Below are 16,566 nucleotides of genomic sequence, written 5' to 3'. Positions count from 1 at the left end.
ACTTTGAGAAAGTGTGATGAGCATCTGTATGTTTGATGTCAGTATGAAGAGAGATTTACAAAAATCTTGGTGACATCATTGGTCGTGGAGTCGTAAGGAAATCAGCATGGCAAACGACTCCTCTGCCCTGTGAGTCCATACATATTAGCAACCACTCATTTCCACTGATCCTATGTTAAGCTTAGGTTTTAATCTCCACACATTTTCTTCATCTCCCCCCTCAGACTCACACATAGAGCATTCACCTACACATTTTACAGTGGCCAATTAACACACCAACCCACACATCTTTGCAGTATGGGAGGAAAAGAAAGCATCTGAAGGATATCCATGCAGTCACAGGTAGAGCATGCAAACTCCACTTAGGCAGCACTGAATTGAACTTGGGTCTCTGGTGCTATTGCTTAGCAGTTCTGCTAACTGAGCTACCATGCCAGTAGTAGTACAATTTGACTGTAATGCCACTTGAACATGATTCCTTCACACCAAAGCAGACTGAAATGGGTAATCGAAACCTGAATTGCTTAGAAGGTTCCAAACTTGCCTCGTCCACTGTTTAAGAGTGCAAGGTACCTTCCAGGTGAAGGCATCTCCCCCCACCCCCAACTTTCTGCTGATGTCTTAAAGATTGCAGCTCATCTCTTTAACCAAATTACATCACAGTCAGATTTCTGTTTGATCAACCCCTTCTGCCTGACCTCCATCAATAATCGCCTATCTGCCCAACTTCCTGGTCACCTGGAGCTGACCTCAGCCTCAAGTCATCTCTCCATCCTGTCCTGACATCCAGCACTGGTATAAACCTTTTTATACACTCAACCTGGAGCCTATCTAATGTCCTTCACTAAGTAACCAAAGGAAGTGTGCAAGGCATATTCTGCATCAGATGGTATTCTAAATCACAAAATACTTTAAGCCTCATCCACAGCAAAATTTTGTAGCAGGGGTATCTCCTATAAAACTAGGGCAATCCCTATTCCCATCTCTCCACAACATTACTTAAGACATTCCCTTTCGTGCCAATCTAATTTCTAGGCCAGTGTCTCTGCACTGTTTCTTGTGTGCCACAGAAATTATTACCGCCATCCAAAATTGGTATATGAAAATGAAGCTGACAAAGTATAATTTATCAACATCGATTATCTTGTGTAGCTTTGCAATATTAGGGTAGTTGAGTTACATAGAACATAGAAATCTACAGCACATTACAGGCCCTTTGGCCAACAATGTTGAGCTGACCATGTAACCTACTCTAGAAACTGACTAGAATTTCTCTACTGCATAGCCCTCTATTTTTCTAAGCTCCATGTACACCTATCTAATAGTCTCTTAAAAGACCCGATTGTATCCACCCCTACCACCTTTGCTGGCAGTACATTCCACACACTCACCACTCTGTGTGAAAAACTTACCTCTGACATCCCCCCTGTACCTACTTCCAAGCACCTTAAAACTATGCTCCCTCGTGTTAGCTATTTCAGCCCTGGGAAAAAGCCTCTGACTATCCACACAATCAATGCCTCTCATCAGGTCACCTCTCATCCTCCATCGCTCCAAGTTCACAACCTATTCTTATAAGGCACGCTCTCCAATCCAGGCAACATCCTTGTAAGCCTCCTCTTCACGCTCTCAATTGTATCTACATCCTTCCTGTTCTTTTACTTTCAGAGGTTGACAGTGTATACTGTATATTGACATTAAGGGAGACCATTTGCATACAAATCTATGATGCCATTGTGCTTATGTTCTTTTCGGTTCCTTTGTGACACAGAATTAAAGAGCAACTGAGTTAAGAAAGATTCATACCCATTCATTTAAAGGGTTGGCAATATAATTATCAATACACAATAATATTTAATTTTGATTTTTTATATAAAAGAAGTTTGAACACTAATGTTAAATATATATATAGCATTAAATGGCCTTTCTATGTAAGACTATGGCGTCATCTCAAATTACATATAATACACACTATTATATGCACTTGATTGTCTTATATGTAGATATATTTTCCAGTAAAGCAAAGCACGAAGAAACCCCAATGAAACTGTTAGAAAACACATTTATATTCTGCAACATGTCTGTTGATTACAAAGAATAGTTTAGCATTTTAATTATTTCTTCTAGCATTAATTGAAAACTTTTCTTAGTGTTAGCCTCTGAGTCTTATCTAATGCTAATCTGCATAAGACAAATTCCAGTAATCAATGTTGACTTGTGGATAAACTTAATCGTTCAATACTAAGTCTAAATGAACTAGCTTAGTCTCATGGGATCCCAGTGCCACCGAGTAATGAATTGTATCTATCATGCGTGATGCAGTAAATTGTTTATCATACTTAGAAACAGCAGAGCTTTCAATGTCAATGACGATTAAAGTAATTCATGAAAGTTACTATAATGCCCAAGGTATAATTAGTTGTTCAAACTAGAAACTTTGGTACTGATTGTATTATTCTGCAGGACATGACGAGCATACTTGAAGAAAATATCAAATGGCTCCCTTCCAAATAAGGAAGTAGAATGATTGAATATAATTTTTAAATAGTGGTTGGAGGTCAAATGACAGTTGACTTGCAAATTCCAATTTCCCTGCCTCGGGGACAATTCCTATTAATCAGTAATGAAAACAAACGACTTTTAGTAGAGTAAGCAATCTTTTCAAGATTATAGCAATGTATGGTTGCAAATGTATATTAGCCAGGTAGGAATTTTTCTCTCTGGCAGCATGGTTCTTAATGCTATTTATGTAATATCATTTTTCTATGATAGGTTTCAGTCTGTAATATGTCGGGATGTTATTGGTATTCATTAAGCTGAGGCTGTAGATATTTTAATATTAACTATTAACATTTGATGAAATTTCTTTATAATCAAAGTAAAATGCATAGCTATATTTTGAGCTGTGAAATTAACTAACTTTCCCACACATTTTCACTAAAGAAAATCAGTCTGGAAAGTGCACTAATACACTGCTTCCAATATTGCATTTTAACTGAAGAAAAAGTTTTAATAACAGATTGAGGTTAATTTCAATTGATTCTTAAGAAGAACGGTGGCATAGTGCGTGGATTGCTATAATGCCATAGTCACAACATACAATTGTAGAACAACCCATAAAACTGAATTATCCACCAATTAATAGCTTGAAATGAAGGAAATGTTACTTACAGAATGTAATTTTCCTGTTAGCATTCACTAGTTTAAGAAGTGTGCACATGAGAGAGACCTACAAATTTTATTCTATCTTTGATATTTTTTCTGGTATTAACAGAGGAAGTTTCATTGGATTTTCTTTATGTACCATTTGTGAAGAGTTTAAAATTATTTCCAAGAAAGATCAATAACAGTGAGTTAAGCTTCCTTGCTATCGACTTTCTATCCGTTGAGATTTGAATTTATTGCAGAACTCGAAACGATGTGGATAAATCAGCAATGATTTCAGTATAATCTGTGCCTCTCCATACTTATAACAAGACTAACAAATCTACTCATAAACAGTGTCCTCTTCATTTTGAACTAGCCTGGCCAAGAATTGCTATGATTTTTTTTAGTCTAAACATCTTATAACAAATGTTCTAGCATACAGGTCTCTCATTGAACATTGCCCTGTGTAAAGAGGAAGTGTAACATACTTTAGATTTTGCAGGGGCTCTAATTGTCCAGATGCAGTCAATGGCTTCTCCTGGTTTTATTTTCCCCTCCTTTTCCACTTGACTGGAGTATATGATCCCATCAGACCCTGATAACTGAAACTGGCAATCTGGAGAGACATATTGGTAAGAGTGGTTAGAAAAAAGAAAACATTGAGATTTTATTCAATCAGGCTAATGTTAAAGAGTCATTTTGAATATGTAAGGGTTATCATACCTGGAATAGGATTCAAGATTCCACCAAGATAGATAAAGTCAGGATCTGCAAAAATAGGACCATTTGATTGTTTTGTCGTCTTACAACTAACATACAAATTTAAAATATTTTGCTTTATTTTGTTTGAAGGAACATGACACTAAGTGATATGATAGAGCAACACACGCAAAATGTTGGAGGAACTCAGCGAGTGATCTATGGAAGGGAATAAGCAGGTCGTGTTTTGGGCCGAGACTCTCATCAGGATGAGAAATGAAGGGGGCGGAACTCAAAATAAGAAGGTGGAGGGAAGGGAAGGAGTACAAGCTGGCAGGTGATAGTAGCAGAGATTACAGACGGGCAGCAGTGAGAGAGGGTCTCGCTGAACTCCTATGAAATGGAAGATTTAATCTTCTGCTTGATGCATACCTCAAAGAGACCTTGCAGTGGAGCAAGAAATCATAAACATAAGGGATTCTGCAGTTGCTGGAAATCTAGAGCAACACACACAAAGTGCTAAAGAAAGTCAGCAGAAGGCAATATCTAAAGAAGGGAAGTGGTCATGGTTCTAAAAGACCAATCACCACATTCTTGGGACATTGTTATTCTCGTTTCTTGAGAATAGAATTGGCTACAGGGATAATTGGTCAACATTCAGATGATCAATGCATACAGAATATCAATATATATTCTTCCAATAACATTTTGGGGTCATTTTCGATTAAACAGCCGGACGTTTAATCTATAAGAGCAGATTTCATAAGAGGTAAACTTAACAAGTAACTTGCTCATTATCTCTCAAAAGATTCTCCTCCATCAAGTCAGCATTGCAAAGCAATATTGACTTCTTGCTTGAATAGACGGGCTTTAACCACATAAAAAAGGCTTGCGACCATCCAGGTCTCAGCAATACACTTGATTGTTGTTGGTGCTCTGCACTCACTATTCAGTTACCCGATATCCTAGTATACATCACTTCATCTTGAGAAAGGTTCCTCTAAAATATCTCCCTTCTCTACAAATCCCTGTTGCAATATTGTGAAAATACAGGCATCTCCAAGCTCTCCTTTAAGTTAGATTGCATCATGGAAGGAACAAGTGAGAGCTCCTTCTTTTTGCTGGAACTAGTTACTTGACATCATTGTTGGTGGCTGACACATCCAGAAAAGAATAACTCTTTATTATCCACTAATCTCTTTACTATTTCATCTTGTACTGTCACCCTTTTGTCACTTAAAATCTCCTGCATTTCACTAGATCATGGAGCGTCTTTTTTTTTCCTCTCTCTTTTCTTCTTTCCTGTTTCTGGATCTGAAAGCATCTTTAATTTTGAACATTTTGGAAATAATAAATCTGTTTCTCTTCTCACCATGCTGCCTAACCTGCTGAGGATTTCAGCATTTCCTGTTTTTAGTTCATATTTCCATCATCTGCATGATTTTAGTTTTGTTTTATTGTTGGTGCATAAACTCCCCCTGAGGGCTGGAATGGCTGGGATTCTACACTTCAATGAAATGTAGACATAGAGGTGAAGGAGATTTATAAGGCGATGACGAGAATATAATTGGTACCTTCACCCTTTGACAATTATGAGTAGCTGCACATCACATTTGACGTAGTGCTTTAATCTTTTGCCAGAAAACGTCTCCAGATTTAGCCTGCTTTTTATGAATGGAATTTTGCTTTCATCGTTGATATATGTCGGACTACCTGTAACTGAGCTGTCACTAGCTGGATCAATGTTCATATAGATTGGCTGATCATTAACTTTACTTTAATATTAAAATTACCGCATTTCTCTCTAATATAGTATCTATGCTATTTAGGTTTTATGTCTCTTTAATCAGCTTAATAATGGACAAGCCCGAGTGCCTGTCAGGACACTGAGTACAGGAGTTGGGACATTATGTTGCAGTTGTACAAGCAAAAGGTGAGCTGCACTTGGAATACCATGTTCAGTATTGGTCACCCTTTTATAGAAAGGAAGTGGTTAGACTGAAGAATGCAGAAAAGATTTACAAGGATGTTGCCCCGAGTTATAGTAAGAGAGGCTAGATCCTTATTCCTTGGAACATAGGAGAATGAGGGGGTGAACATAGAACATAGAATAGTACAGCACAGTACAGGCCCTTCGGCCCACAATGTTGTGCCGACCCTCAAACCCCGCCTCCCATATAACCCCCCACCCTAAATCCCTCCATATACCTGTCTAGTAGTCTCTTAAACATCACTAGTGTATCTGCCTCCACCACTGACTCAGGCAGTGCATTCCACGCACCAACCACTCTCTGAGTGAAAAAACCTTCCTCTAATATCCCCCTTGAACTTCCCACCCCTTAACTTAAAGCCATGTCCTCTTGTATTGAGTAGTGGTGCTCTGGGGAAGAGGCGCTGGCTATCCACTCTATCTATTCCTCTTAAAATCTTGTACACCTCTATCATGTCTCCTCTCATCCTCCTTCTCTCCAAAGAGTAAAGCCCTAGCTCCCTTAATCTCTGATCATAATGCATACTTTCTAAACCAAGCAGCATCCTGGTAAATCTCCTCTGTACCCTTTCCAATGCTTCCACATCCTTCCTCTAGTGAGGTGACCAAAACTGGACACAGTACTCCAAGTGTGGCCTAACCAGTGTTTTATAGAGCTGCATCATTACATCGTGACTCTTAAACTCTATCCCTCGACTTATGAAAGCTAACACCCCATAAGCTTTCTTCACTACCCTATCCACCTGTGAGGCAACTTACAGGGATCTGTGGACATGTACTCCCAGATCCCTCTGCTCCTCCACACTACACTACACTACCTTAGGGAAATGTTTAAAATTATGAGGTGCAGGTAAAACAGATGGTAACAATGTATTCCCCAGGAGAGGAGAGTCCAAAATCAAAGGGCATCAATTTAGGTTGAGAGGGGAAAGATGTAAAAGGGACCTGAGGGTCAACCCTTCCATGCAGAGGTTAGTGAGTACCTGGAACGAGCTGTCAGAAGCAGTGGTTGAGGCAGGTACAATAGTATTATTTAAGAAGCACTTGAGCAGGTAGGTGAAGGGGCGGACATGGGCCAAACACAGGAAATTGGGACTAGCCGGGTGAGCACCCTGGTTGACATGCAGTCGTTGGGCTGAGGGGCCTGTACTCATGCTATATCTCTCAATGAGTCTTATAACGCTAAATCTCTCTTTTGTGGCATCTCACCCCCCCCCCCTTCAAATTAAGAACCTACTTGGGGACAGACATTACTCTGGCTTGCAGGCTTGGGTCTGGTCTTACACGTGCTGAGTTATATTTCTTGTTAAGTTGGACTACTTCACTGCTGTAAAGTGACATAGCCATCATGGATGACCTCCAGCATGTTAGTAAGCACTTTCACTATGAGACCTGTCATTTGCACCAAAATCACTCACATCATTAACACTTCACCTTGGCTGAAATGCTTTAGCATGTTTGGCAAAATGTCTATCAATGTGGTGATTTTATATGCATGTTTAAACTATAATTCTTGTGCATTTAATTACTTAGCCTGAACTTGCTTGCTGTAAAAGGGGACACGAATTTGCCTGGCAGTAGTCAATGCAGGTGAAAAATGACAGCGAAAAGGCTAGTTCTTCAGCACAACAGTAGTATAATCAATGGTCTCACTGGTTATGAATTTCTGCAGCCACCAGTGGTGCCAGTTTACTGGAATTCTATAGTCTAAAAATCACATCATTGAGCTAAAAGACTTTTGTGTTGTTTGTCATCAGAAGCCTGCTGTAGTGGATTTCTCATTCTTCAGTCAGAAAAAATACTCTCTCCTGTTCTCATATAGAAATGCTTTAAGTAGTTACCTTCACCCTCTTTGCCACTTTCACCAGTATTACTTATCCTGAAGAACATCTCCATCTCTTCTACTTAAGTCTGATAAACACCAGAATTCCTGGGTTGGGTGGTGAGCTCCGGCCTCAGTTTGTTCCTGTTTTAATAGTTACAAAGCTTACACTTAACAATCAGTATGCCCTGCCCCTTATTTCTCCTATGCTTGAGTATGAGGCCAAGTCTTGTCATTTCTGGTCTGTCAGCAGTGGCGAACCTATGGCACACACAAAAAATATGTCGGGATGCAGCCCCTCAATTCTATAAGCTCCACCCATAAAAAATAATGCACAATGATTATCTTTACTCCCAAAAGAAGAAGTGAATGTTTTTTTTGACAGCAGTGAGATGTTTTCACAGGAAATATCTCGAGCTGGTTTGGCACAAGCTAGACTGTTGCAAAAACGTGTGACATTGGATGATGTGTTTTGAAATCCTCACAGACCTGGTGTACACATCAGTATTTGGGTAGTAAACCGTTGGGCTAGATGGCATTGACTTCACTCTGCTTATATGCTTTCCTTTTGTCATTTGTGAGTGAACACTAGTTATTCAGTGATGATCATGGTAAGTACTGCATGTAGTTTAGCGCTTCCATTTGTTTTGCAATGGCAATGTTACCGGTATTTTCATCAACATATGTCCGTGAGTCATTATTTTCAATGATAAACTAGGTCAAGTTGAATTATAGGAGTAGACTTACTGATGAAACTAGTGCACAACTCTCAAAACAACCAAATATATACCAGATATAAAACATTTGTCATCATTAGTGCGCCAACAAAAGTCTCATTGAGAGTAATGAGTGCTTATGATTGCTTCCTTGATCTTTCATGAATGTGCACCAAAGCTGATAATTTCACATTCACATTTCTTATGTTACATGTGAGATACTACAATGCAATTCGGAAATGATGTTATTTTTCAATTGTCATTTAAAAAGATTATATATTAATATTTTTTAATGTTTTCTAAAATACTTCATTTATTTCAATCTGTCTCTATTATATTTTTATTAATAGTAAAACAATAAATACATGCAAATATGCCACAGGACTCATCCTTTTTCCTTAAAAAAAGCCCATAACTATTGTTACAGGTTGAGTACCCCTTATTCTAAATGCTTGGGGCCAGAAGTGCTTTGGATTTTGGATTTTTTTGGATTTTGGAATATATAACGGGATAGCTTGGGATCACCATCATTTCTGACTCTGAATTTATGTGCTAGCAGTAAACAATCTTTATCTTACACTTGTTCAGCACACATGTACTGAACAGTCAAATTATTGCATACCATTAATGAAATGAAAATAAATGTGTGCAGGGGCAGGGTAACAAAAGCAGCTCAGCAGCATCGGGAGAGAATACCCGAATCAGCTGTTGATCAGCAACAAACAACCACAAGCTTTCAGTCTCCACCTAAGATGCCATGATTTGATTAAAAGGTTACAGCACACTGTAGTTGTATTTTGCCTTTTTTTTGGGTGTTTATGTAAGGTATAAAAACAACTTGCATTGTAACTTGCTCTGGTGTTAGATTTTCATCAGTGATGATCTTCATAAACTTATCAATACTTTATGATCAGCAGACGCTTTATCTTTAAAATCCTTAAAAATTCAATGTGTGTGCCTTTTCTGAAATTTCTGCAATCTGTCTGCTGAACATTCATGATTGCTTTCAATTTTCAGTTTGTCGTGATAGTTCTTTGCTTGTTTCATAATCAGCATACCGTTAAGCGGCATGTGTTCACTCCAATGCTGACAAATCCATTTTTTCGATACACCACTGAGATCTTAATTTCTCACTTTATGCAGTGTTTTTTTTTTTAAAAATTCATTAACTTCTGTTCTTTACATATGTGAGGTGGTATCCCAGAAATGTCTGCGATGCCCAGAGACCCACACATCGCCTGGGAACCTAACCAGCGCCTTGTGGAATTTACCATTTGTAATGTCTTGTCGGCGCTCAAAAAAAATTGGATTTCAGATCTTTTCGGATTTTGGAATTTCAGATAAGGTGTACTCAGCCTGTACTAATTACCATGGTGCACAAGAGAATTTTTCAGAAGGTTAGCACCAATTCGGGCACATACTCTCAAAAAGGTTCACCACCCCTGCTGAGGGGTTTAGGTTTGCCCATTTTCCATGATGATACAGAAACTTGATACATTCAAGAATATTTCAAAAGTTTCATTTTTTTCTCTCTGTCACATCCTCATCACTTGTGTGCAATGTGTGGAATTTATGATATATTTATGGAAAAGCAATGTTGTAGAAATTACAGGTGGAAAACACAGAGAGCTCCAAAAGGTGTATCTGGTTACTTAAGGTCTTTCTCAGATGTGTATAATGATACACGTTTAACCAAATGTGTCATCCAATGATATTATACGTATTTACTTAGACCACAGTGCACATTGTGGTAAATTAGTTACCTGGTACAAAAGTGTATTTTGCTCGAAATCCGAAGCCTTCTAATTCTTCATCTGAGGTAAATTTTACCCATAAGAATCTTCCAGATGATTTAATGAGTGACGGAGCTTGCTGACCACAGTAATGGTTTATGAGATGAGAGAATCCAAATGGTCCATCCCTGACTTCCAAGTTGTCAAATCGACAGTCCCAGGAAGGTTCAATGCTATAGGGTTCGTCGAACGTGAGTTCAATTCTTTGACGAGGGGCCGCTGCAGATACAACTAAATGCTAGTAAATGTACATAGTTCTAACAAGGCTAGGATTACCTCAGATATCAAGGTTATCAGTGGACAAAGTAATCTTGTCATTTTCTGGAACATTTTGAACAAGGGTGGAAAAAACCAATTACAGTTTAGTAGGTGTAACAAATTATACGAAGTCATTCTTCAACTAAATACTGTATTTAATCCCTTATATACTGTGAAAACATCTTTGTAGGGCACTGACACCAGGCTTCAAGTAAGTGGAAATTTCATTACCTTCCAGAATATAGATGCATTCTCTGTTGGGAGGGTAGGCATTTGGGTAGTTTGGTGAAGCAAAATATCCGCCATTGTCATTCCGGACCCAAACTCCGCATTGTTTTCCTGACTTATGATGCGGTATGAAGTTCTGTCCTTCTGTAAAGATGAAGCAAATACACTTTGTTTTAAACTCAAAGCTCAGTGTGTGGCAGGTTGGTATATGCTTGGGACATGGCTGTTGCTAAGTGCTGAAAGTAAAATGCATTGAATAGAGATTGATGCACTAGTTTGATAGCTGATATAACAATGTGTTTGAAACACAGGGCTGAATACATTGCAGTCAAAATAACAACCTTACAATTAACGTGACAGCTGCATGTACCCAGCAACGACCACACTAGCTGTAGAAACAAGGAGAGATGTGTTCTACTCACTGATGACCAAGCAGTCATCTTAATAAACTCTCAAAAGCCATTAGACCAGATAATTATGTTAGTCAATGCTAGGACTTCAAGGACATTACTGTAGTGATCCAGAGAATCAATCAATTCATTCATGCAGTTGTCAGGGAACACAATGTCAAATGCAACTGTCATATTTGTCCAATTTCCATATTAGCTGACCAGTCAGGGCTCAATTCTAACTTCTGTGATTCATTCCACTCTCCACGATTCAGCAATATAGCAGGACACACACTCTTAGGTCTCACAGCCCATGCAGGGCAAAATGTGTACATGACTAAGTCAGTCAGATCAGTGTGGCTATTACAAGGCTGAAGATGATGAACAGTATCTGCTACCCACCTTGGAAAAGTACATTGTTTTATCACAGTCATAAGAAATCATAGATGTTGACCTCTTTTGCAGCTACATACAATTAGATGTCAACAATGCTAACCAGCAACACACACTATCCTTTAACCTTGATATAAGGATTCTTCTCATATATTAGGTTTTCCAATGGAATCATGTCTTTATCAAAGGTTTTTTAGTCACCTTCGTTAAAATACTTCAATGAGTGGGTCATTGTTTGTGTTATAATTGATGTGCTGATTGTCAGGTGACGTCCTGAGTACCATGTGAAGTCAAAGCAAAGGAAACATGTCTTTGAACTGAATTGACTTTATTACTTACATCCTTTACATACTTGAGGAGTAAAATCTTTACATTACGTCTCCGTCTAAGTGTGCAATGTGCAATTTATAGTAATTTGTAATAAATAGTGTGTACAACAGGACAGTCAATACAGCATAGAAATCCAATTGTATCAGTGTGAATTAATCAGTCTGATGGCCTGGTGGAAGAAGCTGTCCTGGAGCCTGTTGGTCCTGGCTTTTATGCTGCATACTGTTTCCCAGATGGTAGCAGCTGCAACAGCTTGTGGTTGGGGTGACTTGGGTCCCCAATGATCCTTCAGGCCCTTTTTACATACCTGTCTCTGTAAACGTCCTGAACAGTGGGAAGTTCACATCCACAGCTGTACTGGGCTGTCCGCACCACTCTCAGCAGAGTCCTGTGATTGAGGGAAGTACAGTTCCCATACCAGGCTGTGATGCAGCCAGTCAGGATGCTCTCAGTTGTGCCCCTATAGAAAGTTCTTAGGATTTGGGGACTCATGACAAACTTCTTCAACCATCTGAGGTGAAAGAGGCGCTGTTGTGCTTTTTTCACCGCACAGCCAGTATGTACAGACCACGTGAGATCCTCAGTGATGTCTATGCCAAGGAACTTAAAGCTGTTCACCCTCTCAACCCCAGATCCATTGATGTCTATAGGGGTTAGCCTGTCTCCTTTCCTCCTGTAGCCCAGAACCAGCTCCTTTGTTTTTACGACATTGAGGGAGAGGTTGTTTTCTTAACACCACTGTGTCAGGGTGATGACTTCTTCTCTGTAGGCTCGCTCATTATTATTTGAGATAAGACCAACTTATGTAGTAAATTTAATTAGCAGATTGCTGCTGTGGGTGGTGTCACAGATATGGGTATACAGAGAGTAAAGGAGGGGGCTTAGGACACAGCTCTGGGGGGGCTCCTGTGTTGAGGGTCAGAGGGACAGAGGTGAGGAAGCCCATTCTTATCACCTGCTGGTGATCTGACAGGAAGTTCAGGATCCAGCTGCACAAGGCAGGGTCAAGGCCAAGGTCTCTGAGCTTCTTGTCAAGTCTGGAGGGAAATATGGTGTTGAATGCTGAACTGTAGCCCAAGAACAGCATTCTCACATAAGCATCCTTCTTCTCCAGGTGTGTAAGGATGGTGTGTAGAGCTGCGGCTATTGTATCATCTGTCAATCGGTTGTGTCAGTAGGCGAATTGTAGGGGATCCACTGTGGGTGGTAGCAAGCCGCAGACGTAATCCTTGACCAGCCTCCCAAACATTTGCTTGTTATAGAGGTGAGTGCGACAGGACGCCAGTCATTCAGACATGTTACCTTGGCCTTTTTACGTACAGGAACAATGGTGGATGTTTTGAAGCAAGAGAGCACTACAATGGGAGAGGGAGAGATTAAAAATGTCTGTAAACACACCTGCCAGTTGTGCCGTGCACATCTTGAGTACCCGCCCTGGGATGCCATTAAATCACACAACAGGAGTTCTGATCCTTCCTGATCTTATGACAGTGCTCACACTAACACAGATGCAAAATGAAGGTGGAGCCAGAAACAAGGAGAGTTCAAGGAAGTGTTAGCAAGTGAAGTTCTTTTTTCACTGATATTCTGTGTGTGTTGCAATTGGCATGTGATGCTTATTATGAGGTAGGTGTACGAATAAGTTTTTTGATGGGCAGAAGACACCCATTACTTTTGTTCTTATTCCCTCACAAGACGTAAGATAAATCATGCACAACTTGAGAAAGAAGCACTTTGAATTAAGTTTGGAATCAAGAAATTCTGCCACTGTTTACTAGGGAGATCCTTTATGCCGGTGACGGATCATAAGCCACAATTAGAAATATTAAACCCCAAAGCAATGAAACATAGTGTGATGAAATCAAGTCTATGAAGATGAGGAAATCCTTCAATGACACTGAGGACAAGATTCTCAAGTGAATTGTCATTGTAAATACTTAGTCATGTCTACCATTTGAGAATGTTAATGTTGGAAATCGTGAGGATTTTCTAGTAACTGTCTGAAATCACAGCCAAGCCCAGAAAGTCCCAATACATCAGGGAGCCAGCTTGGTCATACTTCATACTGAACACATGCAAGCATGATGCGGCTGCAAGAATTATTGCTTACTGGCATCATTTGGACAATGACCCCAAATCATTGATAGCCAAGTGCAGAAATTGCCAAAAATCTGGTAACAAACCAACCAGAGCTGTTTTATAGTCATGGTTATGCCCTACCAAATCTTTTCACACTTTTGTATACAAGGAATGGTATGCAGACTTTTGTGTATAAAAAATGACTATTTCCTGGTGCTGACCTGCTAGTCAGTCAAAATGAAGTCAAGTAAAGAAAAACCTGAGTTTTTGTGTATGAGTACTGACGTAATAATTGAATGTTATTGCTTACTGGTGGAGTCTTTTTCTTATGATCTCACAGCTTCGAAATACCCTTAAAATCTTATGAAATTGAATGCTATCAAACATCTTCTTGTTTCTTCATATCATTTAGATAGAGCACAAGACAGGATAATCAAAATAGCTAAATAAGGATTCAAGTAAGGATATTTATATCAGCATAATACATTGCTTGGTCAGTGCTCCGTTAAGATCAGGACAACTCTTGACAATACCACGAGGTGCCTTCTGCAAAACTATCGATGAGATGCAGATTGGTAATATGCCTGAACTTTGTTCCACCAAGTGTAGCTTTATTGAACAAAATTTTTAAATATTGCCAAATTTGGTTTCAAGAACAGAAGTGATTGAGTCAGAGATGTTGCTATGATACTTATCAGAGAAATACTGTTTCATGAACAATTGCATTAATTTTCCCAGCCTCGTCACCAGATCAGACTCATACAAGTGGTAGATAACAGGTCTAGCAGTGGTTTGCAGAACCAAGTATGACCAGAACGTTAATATGGATCAAATGATCTGAGCCAGAGATGATGTGAGAGTTGAACCACTTAGTCATTTCTGGGAATGAACTATGAAATCCGAGCAAGCCTGACGAAGAAGCAGGACTATCTTATAGTGCAAATCCAAGCCAGTTGAATGGTTAATATGATATCAAAACTTGTAAGGAGATCTGGAAGACTTCAAAGGCAATCAATAGATGAGTTTTATTTAAAACGGATGTCTTTTAATTACGCAAAATTTCTATATTGATTTTTTTTGTTATTGTCTATCTTGTAAGGAATGGACTCATCAAAGTAAATGTAAAAAGGTACAGATTAAAAAAAAAGATTAGTAGGAGAGTGTATCTAGATGCAGGGACCAACTATGATCTCATTGGAGAGTAGAGTAACGTGGTATTTATACTTTGCAGCAATAAGCAGTCCAAGGTATAAACTTCAAAAGTCAACAGACTAGAAATTCAACTGACCTGCACTGACTTTTTTATGCAGTGCATTGTTAAAATCAATTTAAATTGGTGTAGAACTCACTAGCAATTCTTTTTCTCTGTGAAATGGATTGAGAACATAAGACCAGTATCTGCATTAGGGGACTTGATGTTTATTGACTAACATGTGCTACCAATGACAATATTATTAGTCAACATCAAGTTTAATGTCATGTACACATGTACATGTATGCACAGATGCAATGAATTTTTTTTTGCAGCAGAGCCACATAGCTTCATATAAGCAACATTTGTTTAATGTCCAATCCATTTGCTAACAGGCTGTAAACAATTACTGAAAACATTTAGGAGATCTTGGCCATTTATTAATGCAGAATGGCATGCCAGAAAAACAAGGAATGGGAGTGAAAAGCCCAGGTGAATGTATGAGTAAGCAGGCAAGGGATAGCTTATCCCTTTGTACTGGCTGTTGTTGTTCTTCTCTGTGCCTTCTGGCGCATCAGGCAGCAACCTTTGCCATTTTCTTAGCATTTGTCTGTTTTTTTTTTAACGAAGCCGAGTTGCTAGCTCGACACTCAACCCAGCGTGGATGGAAAGGAACTGGCCGGATTCGAACCCAGGACCACTTGCATTGAAATATGGGGGGAAGCCACTGTGCCACCGGCCAACTATTTGAACTGGTTAACTAGGAGATTCTCCCTAGTCAGCACTGAAGCATGCCGGTAAGGAGAAGGAACCAAGTCCCAGAATACAGCTTACCATTACCATCAGGGGGTGCCATCTCTATGTGCAGGGATGGCATAGCTCTGGTGCTGGAGTCTGTGAAAATGAGTCAGCACAGCCACTGTCAGATAGATACGCCTAGGCTTTTCCTTCTGACTGACAATATCATGCTGAGTGCAGGCTGTGAGGTTATCCAGGCTGCTCATCATGGGGTTTACTTCCTCTCATGCAGCTCTACTCCAGAGTGTAAGGTACAGGGGCTGGGCATGCATTCAGAGTTGTGCTTAGTCAGGCGTTCAGTTATTATACTGCTGCCAATCCATCCAATAGAATGATTCAATCCAGGAGAACTTATGACTCATCCTGTCTTTAAATAAAACATCTAATTATTCCTCTACTCTTATTTTTCACTTCAAATAATCATCTGATTTCCTTCTAAATGTCTCCATTGAATTTGCTTCCTACCATAATTTCAAAGAGTGCATCCCAAGTCACAACAATTTCCTGCGCACGCTTTCTTGGATGTCCACTCTCAACATTTTATCAGTTACATTAATCTGTGTTCTCCGGGTTCTGTCCACTCTGCCACAGAAACAATTGCTCATGACTTACTCTATTGAAACCATTCACGATTAATGACTGAGCAGGGGTCTGTGGTGCAGAAGGGAAAGAGGGAGAAGTGGGGAGCGGTAGTGATAGGGGACTAAGTAGTCAGAGGAACAGACAGGAGAT

General features: G+C 39.5%; 1 protein-coding gene across 1 annotated transcript in view; it reads right to left on the bottom strand.

Moving 5' to 3' along the window:
• Positions 1 to 16,566, bottom strand: part of LOC140210287 (neuropilin and tolloid-like protein 2) — a 44,723-nt gene that overhangs the window by 11,584 nt on the left and 16,573 nt on the right. Inside the window, exons 3-6 of the mRNA XM_072279165.1 lie at positions 10,657 to 10,797; positions 10,138 to 10,386; positions 3,871 to 3,915; positions 3,636 to 3,763 (exon numbers count right to left, since the gene is read on the bottom strand). Of these exons, the coding sequence (XP_072135266.1) occupies positions 3,636 to 3,763; positions 3,871 to 3,915; positions 10,138 to 10,386; positions 10,657 to 10,797 (563 nt within the window). The remainder of the gene's footprint in view (positions 1 to 3,635; positions 3,764 to 3,870; positions 3,916 to 10,137; positions 10,387 to 10,656; positions 10,798 to 16,566) is intronic.

The sequence above is a fragment of the Mobula birostris genome, chromosome 15 (genome assembly GCF_030028105.1).
Source record: "Mobula birostris isolate sMobBir1 chromosome 15, sMobBir1.hap1, whole genome shotgun sequence".
NCBI lineage: Eukaryota > Metazoa > Chordata > Chondrichthyes > Myliobatiformes > Myliobatidae > Mobula > Mobula birostris.
This window is presented reverse-complemented; position numbering and strand designations above follow the sequence as displayed.